This window comes from Alnus glutinosa, chromosome 11 (genome assembly GCF_958979055.1).
Source record: "Alnus glutinosa chromosome 11, dhAlnGlut1.1, whole genome shotgun sequence".
In the NCBI taxonomy this organism is placed as follows: domain Eukaryota; kingdom Viridiplantae; phylum Streptophyta; class Magnoliopsida; order Fagales; family Betulaceae; genus Alnus; species Alnus glutinosa.
The window spans coordinates 15,819,813-15,844,175 of NC_084896.1; the positions used below are offsets into that span (position 1 = coordinate 15,819,813).

The 24,363-nt window shown below is 35.7% G+C and overlaps 1 protein-coding gene and 1 non-coding gene across 2 annotated transcripts; both read left to right on the top strand.

Annotated features, from left to right (window-relative positions):
- The first annotated feature begins 14,276 nt into the window (after window positions 1-14,276).
- Window positions 14,277-14,383, top strand: LOC133882973 (small nucleolar RNA R71). Its single transcript, XR_009902787.1, has one exon. It is a non-coding gene; the product is annotated as a small nucleolar RNA R71 (small nucleolar RNA).
- A 5,624-nt stretch (window positions 14,384-20,007) lies between these two features.
- LOC133881139 (uncharacterized) lies at window positions 20,008-22,242 on the top strand. The gene has a single exon (XM_062320095.1). The coding sequence runs from the start codon at window positions 20,008-20,010 to the stop codon at window positions 22,240-22,242; it is 2,235 nt and encodes a 744-aa protein (XP_062176079.1).
- The last annotated feature ends 2,121 nt before the right edge of the window (window positions 22,243-24,363 follow it).

Below are 24,363 nucleotides of genomic sequence, written 5' to 3' on the forward strand. Positions count from 1 at the left end.
AAAATTTTTTCAATGTAGGCCTTCCGAGATAATGTTAATATTCTTTATGTCTCTGTGAATCTCTATGTCAAAAGACATAAGAGGTTTCACCCAAATCCTTCATTTCAAAGTTTTTTGTGAACTTTATGTAGCAAACCAAAATCACCACTTGCAAATATAGGACTAGAAAGATTACTGTACTCCCACTGACCTTAAGGTATATATACTAATCAACAAGGTTTTCTATAAACAATAACCTTGTAAAAAGTATCTTACCATTGAGAGATCTATCACAGCCCATAAATAGAATTCTTTAATTTGCAAGCTTTCTGACTGTTATTTATAAAACCTTTTGATTATTTCATGTAAACCTCGTCTTTAAGATCCCTATTCAGAAAAGTTGTTTTCGCATCCACTTGATGTAGCTCTAGATCAAAAAATAAGCTACTAATGCTATGATCATCTTGATGAACCATCCTTAGACACTGGAGAGAATGTTTTACGATAATCAATGCCTTCCTTATGAGTAAAACCATTGGCTACGAGCCTAGCTCGACCCTTCAGCCATGGACTTAACTCTCACTTCATGGCACTGAATCTCAATGTGGAGTTTTCTCCACTCATAGCATGTGAAAACAAATTTGGATCATCTTTATGTCCAATGTTAATATCAGACTCTGGGAGATATACAACATGATCACTAAGAATTGTTGATCTACTTATTCTATAGGATTTTCTTAATTCTACTTCCTCTGCATTTTGCAATGGGAGAATAGATTTTGAACCTGTTCTGTATGAGTTGGTTGTTCTAGAAGTGATTGTGGCTCAGGATAATCAATCTGATTTTCCCTGAATACAATCAATCATCCTCTATGAGGAGGAGATTTGGCCAACTCTAGTGCTTCCTCAAATTCCAATTTATGTGAATGAGCACTCCCACTAGGTTCCGTATCCTCTAGAAATTTTACAATCAACAACTCTAGGATTATATGAAGGATAATAAAACATTAAAACCCTTTAAAGTTTACTAGATAGCTTATAAAAAGATCCACTGGTTGTCCTTGAATCTAATTTCCTAAGGCGAGGATTATAAATCCTCTCTTTAGCAAGGCAACCCCACATGTGTAAATAATTTAAACTAAGCTTCCATCTATTTCATACTTTAAAAGGTGTCTTAAGGACAACCTTAGATGGAATCCTGTTTAACATATACACAACGGTCTTCAAAGCTTTACTCTATAAGGGTAATAACAGATTAGTATTACTAATCATTTCCTTTTGTGTGTACCTACCTTAATACTCTATGCCTACATTAGATCTTCTGATCTTTATATTGTTTCTCTTCTTCTTCCTTATAGGTATTGAAAGCATTCAATACCTCAGCTTTAATATTTAGAAGATAGAGATACATAAACTTTATATGGTCATCACTAAAAGAGATAAAAAAATATCTCTGACCATTTAGGCAGTGAGTATGAAAAGGTCAACACCTTTCAATGTACATGATCTCAAGAATCTCAAAATGCTCTCTTTGGCACCTCTAGTGGTCTTGTTGGTATGCTTTCCCTTATGCAGCCCACACAAGAACCAAAGTCAGTAAATTACCGACTTTTATTTACTGTATGGAGATATATTTCAATCTTCAAAGCCATAACCAGAGCATTTTAAATTCTCAAAGACTCTACTTTACGTCAACATCACTATGCAGAAATAAACAAATAATTTTGTTTCAAAAATTGGGACGTAGGTCAATTTTAAATAGACTTTAAATAAACCCCAACCAATATTCCACCAAAGATAAGAAAAACTTCAAGTTTAAAATAAAATTGAAATTTTTAATTGGCCAAACTAGAAAATAGATTTCAAAAAGATTATGGAATATAAATCATTTTTGAGGTCAAAATTATAACTGAATTTTAAAATTAACCTATAGATCCCAACAAGCTCAAATTATAAACACGTGTTATCCATTTTAAAAGGGACTCTGCATTTGTGTTGACAATGTGGATTGTTAAACCATAATCAATCCACAATATATTTGATTGAGTCACTAAAAGAGATTCACGACATACTAGATATGGAGATTATCTTTATTTTAAGTCATTTCTTATACTTCATGCAATCTTTCTTTATATGCCCTTAATTTTCCTTATTGCATGAGAATTAGGTATCTTGATTGCCATAATACTTTATTGGCACTTTATTCTCATGCTTTAAGTGTTGGACATGATTGCATTTATTGGTCCTTCCCTTGACATGAGTAATCATGTGAACACTTTATGAATTCTCTCATATCCTCGAACACACATGGTTAGAAGTTTATTTATTAACCATTTATCCTTACGTGTGTTACAAGATAAAATTTTACACTTAGAAGAGAAAATTCAAAAATAAAATGACCAATAATGACTTAAAAAATCTCAATCTTTAGGGACTTAAGCTAAACTACAATATCATTCATTCCCATAATGGAATTAGAAACACTCAAATGAAAAAGTATATTAATCTTTTTCCAGTCAGAAAAATATTACCATAAAGTATTGAAATATAAAACTACCAAAGTAGAGTAATATGAACAGCTGCAATAACCAAGAAAATAAACACTTTAATGCTATGAATTAACATTATTTTAAATTAGCCAATGCCAATTTAAATAGTAAATTTTAACCTACCTGTGGGCAAAGGTTGCATCACGCATGAAATTTACTCTTTATTAATAAGACTAAGGCAAATTTAAATATTAAAAAATAAAATTCTCCGTACCTGTGGGCAACCGAAAGAAATTTTACTTTTAATACTAAATTTGTTATCTTATTCTAATTAAGTCATAAAAATAAAAACTTCCCTGCGGGGATAAGTAATTAAATTTATGAATTAATTACAAGACAATGTTAACTTTATTTTAAATTAGCCAATGCCAATTTAAATAGTAAATTTCAACCTACCTTTGGGCAAAGGTTGCATCACGCATGAAATTTACTCTTTATTAATAAGACTAAGGCAAATTTAAATATTGAAAAATAAAATTCTCCGTACCTGTGGGCAACCGAGAGAAATTTTACTTTCAATACCAAATTTGTTATCTTATTCTAATTAAGTCATAAAAATAAAAACTTCCCTGTGGGGATAAGTAATTAAATTTATGAATTAATTATAAGACGATGTTAATTTTTTTTTTTTTTTTTTTTTTTTTTTTATATGAAGTTCACGTGTACGATCTTTATGTAATTATTATAAAATCGAGATGCTGTGGCTCTCCCAAAATCATAATAATCAATCTGCAGTTTATGAACATTTAACAAAATTCTTTATGATGTTCATATGTGTAATCCTGATGTAATTATCATTAAAATCGGGATGCTGTGGCTCCCCAAAATCATAATGATAATTACGTGTGTGTAATCTTGATGCAATTATCATCCAAATTTGGGATGCTGTGGCTCCCCAAAATCAATATGATAATTGCAACTTTATTAACATCTAACAACTTTATAGATGCCCCCTTAATAGCCCCAGGAATATAACAAACCAATACCTAAATGGGGTAAACAGCATTTTCCAATGTGCAACCAGGTGAGTTCCCAGGAAAGTGAGGGGGGTCACTTGGACACACTTAAATCCCAAGACTTTCCTTGCCAGAACTTTTCTAGACATTGCAACCTTGGATATTACTGTAAACACACCAGCATATACGGTATTGTTAATTATTCTTAGGTCTCTAGGCATCAAACAATTTATATATAACAATATAAATTCAACAATTAAAATATATTCCTCAATATATGTATTAAAGAAACAATAATCTTAAAATACAACACTGTAAATAATAAGTGGAATAAAACTGCAATATGAGGACATAATAAAAAACATGGCCCAATGATTTAGTAAGTGGCCTTAAGCCCTTTACACTTGGTCAACCCAAGTTCTAAACCCCACATGAGCCTACTATTTTTAATTATTGATGGGTTACTGAAATGGGTTGCTGTATTGGGCTGATCCATTTGGGTCAACCCACCTAATCGGATTGGGTCTCTATATAGGGCTGGCCCAAAACGGGTCAACCCACTTAAATGGGTCCTTCAATTTTAATAAAATTGAATTGGGTCAGCCCAATTAAAAGCTCCATTTTTTTTTTTTTTTTTTGACAAAATTCAAAACCAGATCGGGCATGGGTTAAAACACCCACACCCGGAACCTAACCAGCAATTTGACCCGAATATTGCCCAACCCTGACCCGGAATTCTTTTGAACCCAAACCCGGAACCCGTTTTACTTGACGGGTCAAAACCCTACCCGGACGCCTCATCCCCTTGACCCGAAAACTGAAAACCCTAGCCCCCTTTTTGCCTCCGCCACCCCTGTCGCCGCCACTCTTCACACCTGATGCGGCGGCCAAGATAGGCCGCCGCTGTGACGAGTACGGCGACCCATAAGGGTCGCCGACTTCTGGAGAAGCAGCGGCCTTAGCAGCGGCCTAAAGGCCACTGCTTGCAGCGCTGTCGGCGACCCAAGGGTCGCCGATTGCTGGACAAGCAGTGGCCTTTCGGCCGCTGCTTGTAGTGCTCTCGGCGACCCAAGGGTCGCCGATCACTGGAGGTGCAGCGGCTTTTCGGCCGCTTCCTGTAGCGTTGTCGGCGACCCTTGGGTCGCCGACTACTGGCGATGCACGGCAATATCTTCACTGTTTGAACATATAGGGGCAAAACAGTAATTTTTCTACAGCTCAAAAACATGCGTTTCTATCACGGTATATAGACAAAAATGCAACACTCCAAAGGTATTGCTAAACAATAATAAATAAAATATACTTGATTAAATATTGATAACGCATAGAAAAAATTATACGCTAAGCAAAATAGCACAGAGGCTGGCTCTGATACCACATGTTAGAAATAATCAACATATTATTTAATCTAACATGCGCAGCGGAAAACGAATAAAACAGGATTCAGGCTTACCTCTAGCCATATTTGCTCAAGCGTCTCCACGATCCATCTGAAGAACAAGAAAATGTTATTTGAAGGATCTTCTAACCTATGCCTATGACTGTATTGCCGTACTGATGGTGTGCACAGGCTGTTTATTTATAGGCTAGGTCAGGGACCCTCAAATATGGTAAGTACCGTATTGTTCCTCCCATCAAGGAAACAATATTATTAATTGATTTTAAATCAATTAATCGATTCCATTACGGTAATTTAATTAATTAAATTACCTAACCGTAATACCGTATATACTATTCATTTATTAAATTATTGATAAATGCTTCCTTATGTGGCATATAGGCCATATATGGAGATAAAATCTTACACATTTTTGTTGCAAAAGTTGGATTTGATGGAAAAATTTACAGAAGAGGAGGATTGTAAGGTGTCAAAAGGTTTCTTTCCCCCAAAAAATATTATGTTTGTTGTGAATGGGATATTTCATATGCCATGAGATTGATAAAAAAATGCGTTCTTTGGCCCTGCTCACTGAATGGTAATGAATACATGAATGCGAGTTCATTAGTTTATAGTGACCATGCTCTGTTTATCCAATTATCCACCGTTTGTCATTTATTATGCTTAAATCGAGTTTTTTTTTTTTTTGGATGAATAAAATCGTGTTTTTCTTCTTCCAGATTACCAAGTCCAGGTTTTTAACTTCACATCCTTTTGCAAAGTTCATTATCTTTTATGAAGTTGTTAGTATTCTTCAGTGTTCATGCTCTTTTTGCAGATTGACAAGGGTTGGCATTACAAAACTCAAATATTGTTTCAACCAATTTTCTGTGCTATAGTATTTAACTATAATGTTGTCTCCGCTAGTGCTATCAATTAACTTTAAATTCAAACATTGACCATGTCTGATTCTAGAATCTACCAGTATTGATCCAATGTTTGAGTTAGAGCAATGCTAATTTTTTTCTAATTGGTAGTTGCATCACAAAATTGTTGGACATTTAAGTCTAGAAACTCTTCTTCATTTTGAAATAATGGTCACAGATTTTGAAGACTTCATGATATTCCTGAAAATCGGTTGCTGATGATAGTCATTAGCAGAGATGATTAGATGTGAATAAAATAAAGGTAACAGCATATATATAAAAAATTAAAAAAAAAAAAATTACAAATCCAACATTAAAAAATAATAATAATAATAATAGTCACAAATTCATAACATAAAAAACATAAATTGTCTAAATATTACACATTCACAAGTAGAATGTAAATAAAAATATATATTAGATAATATCCGCATCCGCATCCTAAAATCGTTATCCGAATCTGCACTTGTAGATAGTGGTTTTGCTATGCACGGATGCAAATAATAGATGTGGGCGATTAATATCTACTCGCATGTATTACTCTTAATCAAGAGTAGATGCATGTGGGTTTTGATTGCTTTGCCATAGAAAATTTTTAGACCAAAAGAAAAATAGAAAAAATCATTTTTTTTTTTTTGGCTTTATTTGAATAGATACTACTGCTATGCTCTACCTAAGGCATATTATAACACAGGAATTTGAAGAATATATAGGACCGCATCATGCTGATAGATTCGCCGAATTATTAAAGTGCAAAGTTAAACAACGTGATATTAATGAGTGTTTGTTCATGACATGAGTAACACCTGTATATCTAGTATAAGAATTTTAGCCCAAGCTATTGAGCTTAGATATGAGAATTAATGTCATTGGATCTTGTGAGCTTAGTAAATATTGGATTAAGCCCCTTAAAGAAGATTATGAAAAATGATTGATTTCGTGATTTAATGTTAATTTGATTCATAACATACAACATATAGAACAATACACAATAGACTTCACTTGAGTTTTTACATGACATTACAACATCAAAGATGAAATGTACCACATACGGCATGTTATATATGAGAGCTTCTATTTAACAACATAATGCTTTACAACTTTAAACCATAGTAAAAGTACGGCATGTTAAATACAAGAGTTTCTATTTAACAACATAATGCTTTACAACTTTAAACCATAGTAAAAGTACCACATGCAGCATGAATAAATACAACAATTAAACTAGAAATGGAGACTCAACTCAAGTCATCCTAAAGACCAACATATCTTCTCAATAGCGGACTTTTAAGCACACATACGGATTATGACATCAATCTCCTTAACTAAACTTCCAATATCTGTGTAATGATGGTGTTGTGCAAATATCTACCTAAATAAATAGGCAAATACTTGTACGTTTTACTCGCAAGTGCACAAGATCAAAACAATAGTATAGCAAACAAATACGAGATCATTTCCCCGAGGATTGATATAAATTGTATTTAAAGAGAAATTCCTAAAAGAGATATGTTGAATAACCATAATAAGATTCACAATATGCATAATACTACAATTATAAGATGATGCTTAATGTTTACCAGCTACAAAGGAATTGTACGTATCTTCTCCTAAAGCTATTGATTTCCCTAAGCAACGAGTTAGGCATGGTATCTACTCTAACTCTTTTCTTCCTTGAAGGATTTAGCATGATATCTACTATGTTGTTCTTTAAGAAAGCATAAATCTATGGAAATCGGTAAACACACTCAGATTGAAATATGATATCTATTGCAGTTATCTTTATATTGATTAATCCAAGAACTTATGTCGGGGTTCTTTCGTTATTCTATTATGCCCAGGACTCGGTCATCCAAATTGACATAAATAACAAATCCATACCATAAGAATATGCCAGCTAAACATAAATATGTGAGGAATTCAAGAAATTAAAATTAATCAAGTTAAGCATCAATATATAAATTGTAGCAAGACAAATTGAAAAACTTAAAGAGACATGATTAGGGCTTCAATCGAGCCCTAACTAAAGTATTAGTTACACAGAAATTGGATGGAAATCATCCTCATAAGAAAGTAATAAAGGAAAAGAAAAAAAATAAAAACTATAAAGAACCTCCTTCATGTAGTCTTTGATTCTTCCTCAAAGCTTGTGTGTTTTTCTTCAAAGGCTAGAGGTCTATTTATAGGGATTAGAGAAGCTCTAAATGCTCTAGAAATTCTAAAACAATTATAAATAGGTCTTCTAGTCCAAATAGAATAATTACAAGTCTTTTCGTTTTCTAAAATTTCCATCCAAGTAGGAAAATGATTCCAAAATTTGCAAAAATTTGTGGTCTTTTATTGCAGGGCGATTTTGGCATGGTAAACATCCGAATTAGGAAAAACCTATTTCTCACAAATTTGTTTTATTTTGTCTTAGCTTTCCAACACCATCAACTTTGTTGCAATCTGTAATGTCCTAGAAAATATTTAATAGATTTATTAGGATAAAAATAAAAATAAAAAATAAAAAAAAGTCTATTTGGTGTGTTAAAATAAAACAAAATGATTCTATAGATTTGTAATTGGTAGCCTAGAAAATAAAAATGCAAGAGAATATTTTTTTAAAGTCTAAAAAGAATTAAGAATTACAAAAGAAATTATGAATAAAAAAAATAATAATAGAAGGATAAAAATATATATATATATATATATATATATATATATATATATATATATATATATATATATATATATATATATATATATATATATATATATATATATATATATATATATGAAATGATGAGGCGCACAGTGCGCCTCACCATGTTAAACGTTGAAGGGTCGTACGGCCCTTCAACCAAAAAGAGGCGCAAGCCTCTTTATATAAAAGAAAAAAAAAAGAAAAAAGAAAAGAAAGAAAGAAGAGGTGAGGTGGCACAGTGGCCCCTCAAAGAGAAAAAGGCAGATGAGGCAGAATGCCTCATTCGGGCAGAGGGAAGAAAAAGGAGAAAAAAAAAAGTAAGGCTTCTTCTTAGTTTTGAGTAGAAAAATTGTGATCTACGAAGATCCAATGGTCGGATCTTCAATTTGTCTTCGAAAACGTGATTCTTGTACTCAGATCTACGTTCTAATCGATTGTTTTAAAACATTGAACTCATGATTTTGTGATTTTTGGGTAAAATCCTAAATATGAGTTTAATCCTCTATATTCTTAGGTATTTGAGCTTATTAGAGCTTACTTGAGGCTACCCAAACTTTGGGTTGGAGTTTGGTGAATTTGGGTAAGTTTTTCCTCAAGCCTTAATTTTTGGGTATTTGATATTCGTGGGATTTTAAGAGATTAACTTTTAGTGAATGCCATGGTGTTTAAAATATTGTTATTTGGGGCTAAGTTGGAAAAAAAAAAAAATCCTAATTAGATGGATTAGATTAATTTAAGGTTTTTAATTATTTAAAATTAGATTGTTAATTTGTGGGTTAATTGTGGGGGATAATGATGATTAATCTCATATTAACCATGTGTTTTGTAAGAATAAATATTTATGGGGTTAGGTTTTAATGTTAGTAACTTGTATAAAATTGAGGTTTTATTTATAAGCCTAGGAACACTGTTAAGTACGAATTTAGGCAATTGTCGAGTAAAATAGTCCTTAAACGATTCAAGAGATAGTGTAATTATTGGATGGAAACTAAATGGGTGCAATATGCTGTGTTCAGCGGCACTTTGGGGGAGTGAGCCTAGGACTTGTTAGTGTTGGTGTGCAAGCAGTCAAGGTGAGTATTCTACTCACTGAGAAAAGATATTTTTATGTATTTTATAGAAATGCAAATGATATATGATTTTCTTACTGAACCAACGATATGTTAACATGTATGTTTTAAGTAGTTTCAATTATGTTGAAATATCAATGATGTTACGAAATGATGCATAAGTGAAATGTTTTGAATTGATTTAAAGTATCTGAAAGTGTGCCGGAGTTGGGATTTAATTATGCAAAGAAGAATGATAAAATTTCATGTTGATTGATTTATCGTATTTGAAGAAAGCATGATTTGCAAAGAATAGGAATATAGTGTTAGAAAGCATGATTTGCAAAGAATAGGAGTTTAGAGTTTGAATTGTAAAGCATAAAGTATGAACACATAATAATGGAAGAGCGCATAACGCTCATAATAACGGAAGAGAGCGTAAGGCTCATAATAACGAAGAGAGCGTAACACTCATAATAACGGAAGAGAGTGTAAGGCTCATAATAACGAAGAGAGCGTAAGGCTCATAATAATGGAAGAGAGCGTAAGGCTCATAGTAATGAAAGAGAGCGTAAGGCTCATAATAACGAAGAGAGCGTAAGGCTCATAATAATGGAAGAGAGGGTAAGCCTCATAATAAAAGAGAGAGCGTAAGGCTCATAATAATGGAAGAGAGGGTAAGCCTCACAATGAATAAAAAGACTATCATGTGCATGCATAACATTGTTTAAATTGTGTGATGTTTTCATGATAAATATATTGAAGTTTTGCTAGACGTATTAGTATGCATAAGAGTCTCGATAGAAAAAGAACTTATGTATATTGGTATCGGATGGTTGCATGATTTAAATGCCATTGTTTTCTACAACGAATCTCCTACGAATAATATTAGCTGCCTAGTATGTTAAAATGCTTTTTATTTGTCAGTGTATGCAATATCAGCTATGGGGATTTTCAAATAAAAGTTTATAAAATTGGTAGCTGTTATAGTGTACGCATGACTAAAAAGGAAAAGTTGGTTCTTTGCGAAAACTCAGTGAATAGTATACCTCTGAGGTCTTAGTGTATTTATTTATGCTAAGACGGTGGGCTCATAATTTCACCTATACGGATGTGGCAAACCTCCACAACCGTATAGATGAAGTTCCTGTGACTGTAGGTACACTTGATTTGGAGGACCCCGTAGCTGCATATTTGGGATACTACGACTGAAGCACTTCGCGACAGTCGTATTGAGTTAGACTATAGAGTTCACTCCTTTGGGTTATTTTGTATATGGCTAGTGACGTAGGTGTCACATATTCTTTTGCGTAGCCATTCTTTTGTATTAATGGATAACTGTAAGCCTTAAGCAGTTAAACAGATACATGGTTCTTTTGTATGGACTACCAGTTATCTTAGATGTGCTTTCTGTTATAATTGTTATATTACAATTATTCGGCTATAGAAATTACTATGAATATCAGGTACATGGTATGGAGCGTGTATGTATGTTGGCTGAGCGACATGTAGTCGTACCACTGTGATGACTCGTTTAATGTTTTACATACGTTTTGTACAAAAAAAAAAAGCGTCGTCACACAATCTGATACTTGAGCCAAAAGTTATGATTAAATTACTAAGACATGCTCATTCTGGGTTCAGCCTGAGATGGGATAGATAATGCCAACATCTAGCAATTTTAAAACTTCATCTCTAACCACCTGCTTCATGTGTGGGTTAAGTCGTCTTTGTGCGTCCTTGGTTGGCCTTGCTTCATCCTCAAGGAGAATTTTGTGCATGCATTTGGAGGGGCTTTATGCCTTTGATGTCGGCAATAGTCCATCCTATTGCAGTTTTATGATCTCTGAGAACCCTTAAAAGTTTCTCCTCTTCCCCAAAACTTAACTCTATAGCAATTATTGTTGGTAGTGTCTCATTGTCTCCCAGGTAGGCATATTTCAAATGGGTCGGAAGCTGCTTCAACTCTAAAACTGGTGCCTGGCCAATAGATGGAACAAGAGTAGTATTAGTTGGCTCAAGCATAGGGATGTAAATAAACCAGTCCATTCGACAGCCCGCTCGATACCCGCTCGGTTTAGCCCGATCCGAACTCGAGCTCGATACTGTAGAAACTCGATCGTTACTGTAGAAACCCGCTCGATTAGTAAATGATACATACTCGACTCGCTTGACAAAACTCGATAGGGGCTCGCGAGCTCAGCTCGTTTAAAGCTCGACGGGATCGCTCGCCCGGCTCGTTAGTTCAACTCGTTAGCTCGTTCATATCTTACATATATATTAGTGAATAGTAAATATAGTATAATATATATAGTATTACATATTAATTATAATACTTTGATAACAATATTTAGTATGTTAAATTAACATATTAAGTTATTAATAGTTAGTATATAACAATATTAAATAGTTAGCATATATATTTATATAAACACATATATCACATCACACATGGTTAACAATAGTTATATATTATACTTATACTTTAGTTACTTAGTTATATAGAATATATTAGACTTACTATTTGTTCACGTTATACATATACCATAGTTTATACTCTCTACTTATATATAATAACATATTGTTAATTTGTTACTTATAAACTATAGTTATGTACTATATTTTATAATATGCCTTATATAGTTACATATTATATATTTTTGTTATTAATAAATGCATAGAGGTTGTTCATAAACTTGGGCTTGAATTTTGCGTTGATTACTCATTGAAAAATTTAATAGTCTACATCGAGCTCTAATTGAGCCGAGCTTGTCCAGTAACCCGGCTCGGCTCGAATGTCATTTTCAACGAACTCGAGCTTGAGCTCGAACTCGCCCAAGTTTTAAACGAGCCGAGCTTGAACATGCAATTTATAGCTCGGCTCGAATTCAAGATCGACTATTTAGGCTCGACTCATAAATGAGCCAGTCTTGAAATCTTCAAACTCGACTCGGCTCAGCTCGATTACATCCCTGCTCAAGCATTTCAAAGGGAGGTGCATTCTTACTTGAATGTGGTGGAGATGCATCAAGGAATTGCACGGCTTCAATGATGTCATCAGAAAAATCCTCAAAATAGGGCTCAATGTCTTGCATCTTGAAATTGTGAGTAAGAGTGGCCTCCAATGGATTAATATGATGGACCTGAAAAGCATTCACCACAGCAGTTTGAACTTCACAAACATTAAAACAATCAAGATGATCCTGGGGTAATTTTAATGCATCAAAAGCTTTGAACTCTATTTTCTCCCCATTTACCTTCATACTTATAATACCCTTTTTCACACAAATTTTTGTATCTACCGTTCTCATAAGGGGTCTTCCCAAAATAATAGGTAAAGGTAATGGCATAAGAGATTTTTCCATATCAAGCACAATAAAATCAGCAGGTAAAATAAATTTACGAGGATATTTTCCAAAATACCTCTCGACCTTTTTTGTCTGCCAATTGTAAGGTGATTGAGGTTGGTTGGAGCTCCCCCAGACCCAATTTCTCATATATAGTGTATGGCAATAGATTGATACTTGCTCCCAAATCCAGTAATGCACGATCAAAAAGTTGGTCACCAATCCTACAAGGAATAGTGAAACTACCTAGATCTTTTAATTTTGGTGGCAACTTTCTCAATAGCACTGCACTGACCTCTTCTGTTAAAGCAACTTTTTCATGAGCCTGAAACTTCCTTTTACACGTGCAACAGTCCTTTAAAAATTTAGCATAAGAGGGGATTTGCTTAATTGCATCTAGTAAAGGAATATTGATTTCAACTTTTCTCAAAGTCTCAAAAATATCTAGAAGTTGCTTTTCTTTCTTTGGTTTTACTAACCTCTGAGGGAAGGGTGGTGCACTCACCTTCTATTTTTCACTTACCTTGGAGGTTGTGGCTGCAGTTGGAGATGTTGGTATTGTCTCCTCAATTCCCACCTTGTTATCAATAGTCTTCCCACTTCTGAGGGTTGTTACAGCCTTGAGTTGCTCGTGACCTCCGGGATTGGGTAGTGTTTGGGATGGAAATTCGCCCCTCTTTCTCTCACTCAGCTCTTTGGCCAACTGTCCCACTTGTGTTTCCAACCTTTGAATAGCTTGATTGGTCTGAATATTGGTCTGTTGTTGTGAAGTTATAAATTGACATAGAACACTGTTGAGGTCATTCTTCTTTGGTTTTGGATTCGGTTGGACTACTTGTGGTGGAGCTTGATAGTTATTTCCTTGCTGGAAATTTCTTTACTGCCCTTGTGGATTCTACATATTCTGATTGTTACTCCATGAAAAATTGGGGTGGTTTCGCCACCCTGCATTGTAAGTGTTGGAGTATGGATTGTTCTTTGGAGGATAGTTATTTTGTCCCATATAGTTTGCTTGCTCTTGATCTATAAATGAAGACATGGGGCAAGTCTCAGTGGTGTGGTCAGAGTGAAAGCATATGGCACATACCTTAACTTGAGCAATCTGTTGAATGGGAGAGATGTGATGAGTAGTCATGACTTTTACTAGCATATCCAATTTCCTCTCCATGGTAGCCATCTGAGTTTGAACACCATTATTGCCATTCACTTCATAGATGCCCCTTCCTTTGAGTCCTTGTCTCTCTCGGGATGAGAGTTGTTGGGAGTTTTCGCTTAGAGTCTCAAAGAGTTCGATGGCCTCTTCATTATTTTTCTCCATTAGCATGCCTCCACAAGCTGAATCTACAAGACTTTTGTTAGAATCATTTATACCTTCATAAAAAGCTTGTACCTGATCGTCTTGAGATAGATTATGATGTGGGCATTTTAGAAGTAGCTCATTGAAGAGCTCCCACGCCTCAAAGAATAGGTCTCCATCTTTTTGTTGGAAGGTTTGAATCTCCCTCCTCAATTGCCTAGTCCTTTGGGTTGGAAAGAACTTTTTCAAGAACTTTGTGGCCAACTCCTCCCAATTATGAATAGACCCTGCAGCCAAAGAATTTAACCATAACTTAGCATTATCTTTCAAGGAAAATGGAAAAAGAATTAACCTAATTCCTTCCGCGTTTAAGCCATGGATGTTTTGTGTCTTGCAAAGATCAAAGAAGTGTCAAATATGAAGATAAGGATCCTCTGTAGGTGTGCCTCTGTAGTGTGGAACCATGTTGAGCAGGTGGGGAGACAAATTGAAATTGATTTGCACATTCGGCTGGAAAGCAATGCAAGAGGGCTGATTTAGATTCTGTGGTATGAAAGAACTCTTCATTGGCTTCTGCTCGGGTGGATTCTCTACACGTACTTCTACCATCTCTTCCTCAACTTTGAATATATTTTCTGATTTGGAGGTGTCTCTTTGTTGCCGAATAGTGTGTTCGATCTCTGGATCGTATGGACTAACGTCTGAATTCTGAGATCGACGACCTTGCATAGACAGAAAATTCTGTAACTGTGGATAGTAGCTTCAGTACTGCTGTTTGGAAGAACTGCGCTCGAGCGTATATGGATTGTGCGCTTGTCTGCAATACCAAATTTGAAATTCTGCAGAAAAGAACTCAGAAAAGGATGAGAATTTTTATTTATTTTTTATTATTTTTTTAGATGAACAGAAACATAAATACAAAAATAAGAGGAAAGACTTTTAAAACACAATTAACACAATCCCCAGCAATGGTGCCAAAAACTTGTGCAAATATCTACCTAAATAAATAGGCAAATACTTATACGTTTTACTCGCTAGTGCACAAAATCAAAACAATAGTATAGCAGACAAATACGAGATCATTCCCACGAAGATTGGTGTAAATTGTATTTAAAGAGAAATTCCTAAAAGAGATATGTTGAATAAGACAGTACAAAAGATTAAATTAAAAATAATATGAAGAAAAGGTAGGGCTTCAATTTCCACCGCCAATCATATTCAAATAAGATTTGCAATATGTACAATACTACAATCATAACATGATGCTTAATGTTTACTAGCCACAAGGGAATTGTATCTTCTCCTAAAACTATTGATTTCCCTAAGCAACGAGTTAGGCATAGTATCTACTCTAACTCTTTTCTTCCTTGAAGGATTTAGCATGGTATCTACTAAGTTGTTCTTCAAGAAAGCATAAATCTATGGAAATCGGTAAACACACTCAGATTGGAATATGATATCTATTCTAGTTGTCTTTATGTTGATTAATCCAAGAACCTGTGTTGGGGTTCTTTCGTTACTCTATTATGCCCAGGAATCCGTAATCCAAATTCACAAAAATAACAAATCCATACCACAAGAATATGCTAGCTAAACATAAACATGTGAGGAATTCAAGAAACTATAATTAATCAAGTTAAGCATCAATATATAAATTGTAGCAAAACAAATTGAAAAATTAAAGAGACATGATTAGGGCTTCAATCAAGCCCTAACTAAAGTATTAGTTACACACAAATTGGATGGAAATCATCCTCATAAGAAAATAATAAAGGAAAAGAAAGAAAATAAAAACTATAAAGAACCTCCTTCTTCATGTAGCCTTTGATTCTTCTTCAAAGCTTGTGTGTTTTTCTTCAAAGGCTAGAGGCCTATTTATAGGGATTAGAGAAGCTCTAGATGCTCTAGAAATTATAAAACAATTATAAATTGGTCTTCTAGTCCAAATAGAATAATTACAAGTCTTTTCGTTTGGCTAAAATTTCCATCCAATTAGGAAAAGGATTCCAAAATTCATATAGATTTGTGGTCTTTTATTACGGAGCGATTTTGGCATGGTAGACATCCAAATTAGGAAAAATTTATTTCTGACACATATGTTTCATTTTGTCATAGCTTTCCAATGCCACCAATTTTGTTGTAATCTGATATTTGAGCCGAAAGTTATAATTAAATTACTGAGATGTGCTCATTCTAGATTCTTTTCAAAAATAACGATTTTTTTGCCAACTTCTCTTTCCTCAAATTCAAAATTGATTTGGAGTTTAAATCTATCCAAAAGTGAGTTTTCCAACTTCTTTATAATCTTGGAATTTGATGGATTTACTTCCAAAACCTGTAAAATACGAGAAAACACAAAAGCAACACAAAACATCAAACTATAACAAAACTAAGAGCTTAACATATGTAAATTAAGGGGCTTGAATGTGTAATATTCAGCACTTATCAGTTGTAATATTGAAATCTATAGTTGGGTGACCTACCACTTCTCAGTAAGTACATAAGTTACTCACCTTTTATTATGATTCTTTTAGAAAATATCCCATCATATGTTTATAGCGTGCATGCAAGGCTACCAAAAAGATCGAGGAATGGTACCTGTCACCACGACAGCATCTTCTTCCGTTTCTTCAACATCAGCACCCCTTGGGGTAAGTGAATGCACCATTGCTTGAACTGGTTGCTTTTATTGATAATAGCCTCCTTGCAGCTTATGCACTCTTGCTGCTGCAACTGGGCAATTCCTTTGAAAATGTCTAGCTTGACCGCATCGAAAGCAAGTTCTAATTCCTATGTTACAGTCTCCAAAGTGAAACGTCCCGCATTTAATACAGGGAGGTCTCTGGTGTGCTTGAGGCACAGGAAAACTCTTTGCAGCTGAACTAGAGCTACCACTGATAAGCGTTGAATGTTTACATTCAAAGCCCCTTAATTTACATATGTTAAACCCTAGTTTGTGTTGTTAAATAACGTGTTAGTATGTTTTAGTGTTTCATCTCTTTTTTAGGTCTTAATTGAAAACAAGAAAAAAGTCAACAAGATAAGCCTAATGAAGATATGTGAAGTTCAAGTGTTCCTGCCTAGAAGAAGAAAATCGATCAAGTATATTCGATCGATCGAAATTACATTGAGTGAAACAATCGATCGATCGACATTCGATCGATCGAAATCTACAAGGCAAAATAATTCGATCGATCGACTTCGGATATTTCAGAAAGATCTTCAGATGTCGGCAGCTTTTTGTGTGGCTCAAATTCATCCTCAAGTTGTGCGGTTCTAAACAGAAGTTGTCACCATCATTTTGTACGGCTGAAAGTGATTGTTAGAGCTAGGTTTGTTGTACCAAATCCTCTATAAATAGAGGATGGACGTGTGGGTTAAATACATAGTTAGTTTTAGTTGATAAATTGTTTTTTGAGTTTTTATGCATCCAAGTGATGCACTCTTTTCTTCATGTTTTCCAGAGAGCTATTTTCAAGGTATGTTTGTGCTGTAACTTAGTCTAAACTCGTTTTTATAGTAAAGTGAAGTTGGAGTTTGAGTTATTCAAGTGTTCTTTATAATTTCCTTATATTTCCAGCACTTCTTTCTTCTTCTTCCTTTTGTTTTTGTGTTATTTTATGTTGAAAACAATTCTGGAATCCTTAGATTCCAGAGCCCATAGCTTGTTCTTTAATGTTCTACTTAGAATTTCTTTTCCTTAAAGCTTGTTTTTGAGTATCTTTTTAGTTGTTAAAGTAGATTCAATAATTAAAGTTAGTAGTTTTTACATCTTATTAGTGTGGGTTGTAGTTTTTATATCCTCTAGAGTAATGGGTTCTTCTTCTTCTATAAGAGAATTCCATAACTCCATGAGTGGCTAATTTAGTTGTAGGGTGTTGATGAACTCTCTCTAAGGGCCATGGTGTAGATTGTGTTGTTCTTGGATTTCCATATAAGTGTGATGATTACATAACCTAAGGATGGTTGTGTAATGGTGCTTATGACATAATTTATGTGAATTTGATAAACTCATGCTAGGGAACACATATCTCTCCACACTCTTTTTAGTTTAATTATTGCTTAATTGTTTTTCCATTCTAGTGTAAGCTTAGGTGGAGATTATGTGTTGAACTAATATGATTTATGCTTTTTCCATGAATGTGTATGCTTATTAATAGACCTTATAATCCATACTAGGAAGCATGAATTATTCAACCCTAGATTTGAGTTGAATGACTTGTGTATGAATAGATGGTTTATCATTGTCTTTAACTAAAGTAATTTCATATTGAGGTCGTCGTGTGATTGACAATCATTACGCGCTCGTATTGCATTTGTGAAAGAAATCTGAGAGGAATACAATATACCATGTGCTTAAGGATTGAGTGAAATCAATGCCCTACACTTTCTTTATTCTTAGACTTTTCATTATTACTTGTTTAGCTTAGTGTTAGAACAAAACAAATCATCTTTTTAATAATTAAATTAGGTAACATTTTAGGTACTTCATAACTTGAACAAACTTTCCAATCCTTGTGGTACGATACCCTCCTTAGTACTATACTACAAAGTCCCGTACTATTGCGAGTGGTTAAAAATATTAAAATCCACGTAGTTGTGAAAACCGATTAAGTGTAAAACCAAATTCCTATTTTTAAATCATCGGTTGGATCGCTACCAATTTTTGGCGCCGTTGCCGGGGATTGCAAACGGTTGTTTGTGAAGTGTTTAGGATTTTATCTAGTTTAATTCTGTGCATATTGTATATTCTGTGCATAAGCGGTTTCGGTTCTATTTTAAACTGTTTTTGGGTTTGGACACTGATTTGGTTCTGTTTCTGCAGAATTCTGTTTTCTGCAGAAGTACATTCGATCGATCTATTTTTTAAACCAAAAGAATCGATCGATCTAAAAATCGATCGATCTCAATAGTTTTCGATCGATCGACAATATCGATCGATCGCATTTATCTTCGATCGATCGACCTATCTCAGTGACATCTCAGCAGCTGTTTCAAGGCAGAAACTAATTTTATTTTCTATTTTTGTCAATATTTCAAGTTTTTGTACAAATATCACTCTTTTAGGATTTGGTAGAGTTTGTTCTTTTGTAGAGAAAATTCGATCGTGCGACACATAAGTCGATCGATCGACAAATCGATCGATCCAGTTTGAAGTAGATCGAGCGACTTTGGTGGAGCAACAGAGACTACTGCATCAACTGGAACTCTGCTGAAACCAGTATTTTTTCTAAGTCCTTGTGTCGTATATATTGTTTTATTTTTGTTAGTTTATGTTCGGTCGACGGTCGCTATTATTGCCTATTATTCCATACGACCTAGACCTAGAGCGGATTCCTAGACGTCGTAGATCCGAAAGGAACTCACGTCGAAAAGCCCGCTCGAAAACACCTATGGCTGAAGAACAAAAGCCCGTGTTGTTGAGGGATCATTATGTTCCCACTACATACACCCCTTCTTCAAGCCTTCAGCTGCCGGACATTACGGCAGCTCATTATGAAATTAAGCCCAGCATTATTCAAATGCTCCCATCTTTTTATGGGCTTGATAACGAGGACCCCTATAAGCATCTTGATGAATTCCTTGAGATCTGTTTAACTATGAGATTACAGAACATTTCTGAAGATGCTTTGCGTATGCGTTTGTTTCCATTTTCTTTAAAAGATAGAGTGAAATATTGGTTGAATTCCCTAGAGACTAACTCTATCACTTCTTGGGCTCAGATGCAACACGAGTTCCTTAAGAAGTACTTTACCAAAGGGAAAACAAACCAAATACGGAAAGCCATAACCGGTTTTTCACAAATAGAGGGGGAACCTTTTCATGAAACTTGGGATAGGATGAAGGACCTTCTACGGAGGTGTCCACATCATGCTGTTCCCAAGTGGCAACTTATTCAGTGTTTCTATGATGGCTTGACAGAGCCTCATAGACAAATGGTAGATGCCTCCTGTGGGGGTACGTTTATGCTTAAAAGTGAAGATGATGCATGGATTCTGTTTGAAAACTTAGCTGAAAATTCTTTACACCATTCATCATCTGGTCGTAGGGCACCTGCATCTAAAAACCAAAGAAATGAGACAATTTTCGGAGTAAGCCATTCCTTAGATGTGACTACTAAGGTAGATGCCTTATCAAGAAAATTAGATCAGATTATGGCTGCTGGTTTTGCACCTACAACTGTTTCTCACATTTCACCTCCACAGGAAGTTTGCTCATTTTGCTCTAATCCATCGCATCAGGTGAAAGATTGCTCCGTCTTAGGACAATTCTCTGAAGTTCAGCATGAGCAAGTAAATGCAGCCATCTCCAGACCGGTTAATGATCCATATTCTCATTCATATAACCCGGGATGGAGAAATCATCCAAATTTCTCTTGGCGAGCTCCAGGGAATCAGGGACCGACTATAGGAGTGCATAATCAGGCACACCCTTTGCCTCCTAATCAATCCTATAATCCCAATTATCGACCCCATCAGTATCAGTCAGCTGCTCCTCCAAGAAATTCTGCTTTTGAGGATAAGGTTTTAACTGCACTTGGTAACTTGGAAGCAAATACACAATTGCTGAATTCTCATTCCCAATCGATTGCCAAGTTAGAAGGTCAAGTTGGACAGCTGGCAAATGCGTTTAATCAGAGAAAAGAAGGGAAACTTCCCTCCCAACCAATAGCCAACCCTAAGGGACAATACATGGTCGATGGGAGTGCTTCCGGCAGCACCACTCATGAGCAAGTCCAAGCGGTTACAACTTTGAGGAGTGGAAGGACAGTCAATAATCAGGTCAGGCAGAAAGACACTGAAGAAGGTGAATCCCAATCAAATCCAAAGATACCCCTTGAGAATCCAAAAGATAAGTTGAAAACCACTCCTGAGATACCTTATGAGCCTAGAGCTCCATTCCCTGAACGTCTCAAGGAGCCTCCTAGTGCTATGAAGCAAGGAGAAAGATATCAAGAAATGATGGATGTTTTTAAAAAGGTACAAGTTAATATACCATTTCTTGATGCTATCAGACAGATCCCACCTTATGCTAAGTTTTTAAAAGATTTGTGTACTCAAAAGCGTAAGATGAGGAAGCGTAGTCAAGAAAAAATTATTTTGACCGAGCAAGTAAGTTCTTTGATACAACATGCTGTAGCCCCCAAAGTTAAGGATCCGGGTGCTCCCACTATTTCTTGTATTATTGGAGACCACACCATTGACAAGGCACTTCTTGATTTAGGTGCAGGTGTTAATTTGTTACCTTACTCGGTCTATGAGCAATTAGGACTCGGAGAGTTGAAGCCCACGACGGTTATCTTACAACTTGCAGACAGATCCGTAAAGAAACCTCGTGGTATAATTGAAGATGTAATCATTAGAGTGGACAGGTTCTACTTCCCAGTGGATTTCATTGTTCTTGATACAGAACCTGTCCCAGACCCCGCAAGATTTATCCCAGTCATCCTTGGACGCCCTTTCTTAGCTACGGCTAACGCTTGCATAAATTGCAGGACAGGAGAAATGGAGATAACCTTTGGGAACATGAAGGTAAAGTTGAACATTTTCAATGCTTTTCAGCATCCATCAGATATTAATGAGTGTTGCTTATTGGACATGATTGAAGAAACTGTTAAAGACACACTCCCCCACCTTTTGATTAAAGATCCATTGGAGGCTTGTCTATCTCACTTTGACTTTGAGGATTTTGATATTGAGCATTATGTTGGCGAAGTCAATTCATTACTTGATAATATGGCTGCAATAGACTTTCCTCCTTGGAAAGTACCAAAGGAGCCGTTACCTAGTACGTCAGGCATCCCTCCTATTCCTTCTCTGATCTCCCCACCAAAGCTTGAGCTTAAGCAGCTTCCTGCGACACTTAAGTATGCTTTCTTAGGTATAAATGATACTCTCCCAGTTATTATTGCATCTAACCTACAGGATGACCAAGAGAGTAATTTACTCGATGTTCTAAAGGAACACAAGGAAGCAATTGGTTGGAGTGTGGGAGACTTGAAAGGAATTGATCCCTCCATATGCATGCATCGTATTCATCTTGAGGATAATGTTAAGCCCTCCAGGGAGGCATAGAGGAGATTGAATCCTAATATGAAGGAAGTAGTCATGAAAGAGGTGGTGAAATTATTAGATGCGGGTATCATTTATCCCATCTCGGATAGTACATGGGTGAGTCCCATACAAGTGGTACCTAAAAAGTCTGGTATCACTGTGGTTGAGAGTTCTTCTGGTGACCTAATTCCTCAACGCACGACCACTGGATGGCATGTGTGTATCGATTATAGGAGACTCAACTCTACAACTAGGAAGGATCCTAGAACGTCTTGCAGGCCAAAGTTATTATTGTTTCCTGGATGGTTATTCGGGATATAACCAAGTGGCCGTTGATCCCAAGGATCAAGAGAAAACAACTTTTACCTGTCCCTTTGGTACCTTTGCTTATAGACGCATGCCCTTTGGATTATGTAATGCACCTGCAACATTCCAAAGGTGTATGATGTCTATCTTTTCGGATATGGTAGAAAAATTTCTTGAAGTATTCATGGATGATTTTTCCGTTTTTGGACCTACATTTGATGAATGTCTCCATAACCTTTCACTCGTTCTTCAACGATGCAAGGAGACAAATTTGATATTAAGTTGGGAGAAGAGCCATTTTATGGTTCAAGAAGGGATTGTTCTGGGACATATAGTGTCCAAAAGAGGTATAGAAGTAGACAAGGCAAAAGTGGAGTTGATTTCTAAACTTCCACCACCTACCACAGTTAGGCAAATACGCTCATTTCTCGGACATGCTGGCTTTTATCGTCGCTTCATCAAGGATTTTAGCAAAATTTCACGACCCTTGTGCAATCTTCTTGCCAAGGAAACTTCGTTCAACTTTGATGAAGCATGTTTAGATGCATTCGAGACACTTCGCTCTCTTCTATCCTCAGCTCCGATTATGAAGACTCCCAATTGGTCTCTCCCTTTTGAGATTATGTGTGATGCATCCGACTATGCAGTGGGTGCTGTTTTAGGTCAACGTGTGGACAAGCTCCCTCACGTGATTTATTATGCTAGTAAGACTCTGTTAAAAGCACAAGCAAATTATACCACCACAGAGAAGGAGTTACTAGCGGTTGTCTTCACCTTGGACAAATTCCGCTCTTATCTTTTAGGGTCCAAGGTGATTGTATACTCTGATCATGCCGCATTGAGGCATTTAATGGCCAAGAAGGAAACAAAGCCCCGTTTGATTCGATTGATACTCTTACTACAAGAGTTTGATCTAGAGATACGGGATAAGAAAGGATCTGAAAATGTTGTAGCTGACCATCTTTCTCGTATATTTCTTGAGTCCTCTCTCCTCCCAGTGCATGATTCCTTTCCGGATGAGCAACTGCTTGAGATCACGCCTCAAGAAATACCATGGTATGCTGACATAGTTAATTATCTTGCTACAGGTAAGGTCCCTTCTTATTGGTCTAAGCAAGCTAAGGATCATTTTTTCAAGCAAATCCGATCCTATTTTTGGGAGGATCCTGAATTTTTCAAGTACTGTGCTGATCAGATTATTCGCCGTTGTGTACCGCAAGGTGAAATTCATAGTATCCTCATGTTTTGTCATACTCTAGCATGTGGAGGACATTTTAGTGCGCAAAAGACTGCGGCGAAGGTTTTGCAAAGTGGATTCTTTTGGCCATCCTTGTTTAAGGATTCTTTTAAGTTTTGTAAGGCGTGTGATCGATGTCAATGCCTTGGAACAATATCTCGGAGGGACATGATGCCTGTTAACCCCATCCTAATTGTGGAAATTTTTTATGTATGGGGGATAGACTTCATGGGACCCTTCCCACCATCTTTCGGATTTGAGTATATTTTAGTGGCGGTAGACTATGTATCAAAATGGATAGAGGCTGTGGCAACCAAAACCAATGATCATAAAGTTGTTGTGAAGTTCATTCAGACAAATATTTTTAGTAGATTTGGTATGCCTCGAGCAATTATCAGTGACGGAGGAACACATTTTTGTAATCGATTCATAAAAACATTGCTTGTCAAATACTTTGTCACTCATAAAGTTGCCACACCCTACCATCCTCAGACAAGTGGCCAGGTGGAATTATCTAATAGGGAGATAAAGAGAATTTTAGAGAAAACGGTTCGGCCGGATCGCAAGGATTGGTCATTGCGCCTCAATGATGCATTATG

Coding starts and splice junctions, on each gene's coding strand:
- LOC133881139 (XM_062320095.1), top strand. CDS start 20,008: ATGAAGGACCTTCTACGGAGGTGTCCACATCATGCTGTTCCCAAGTGG.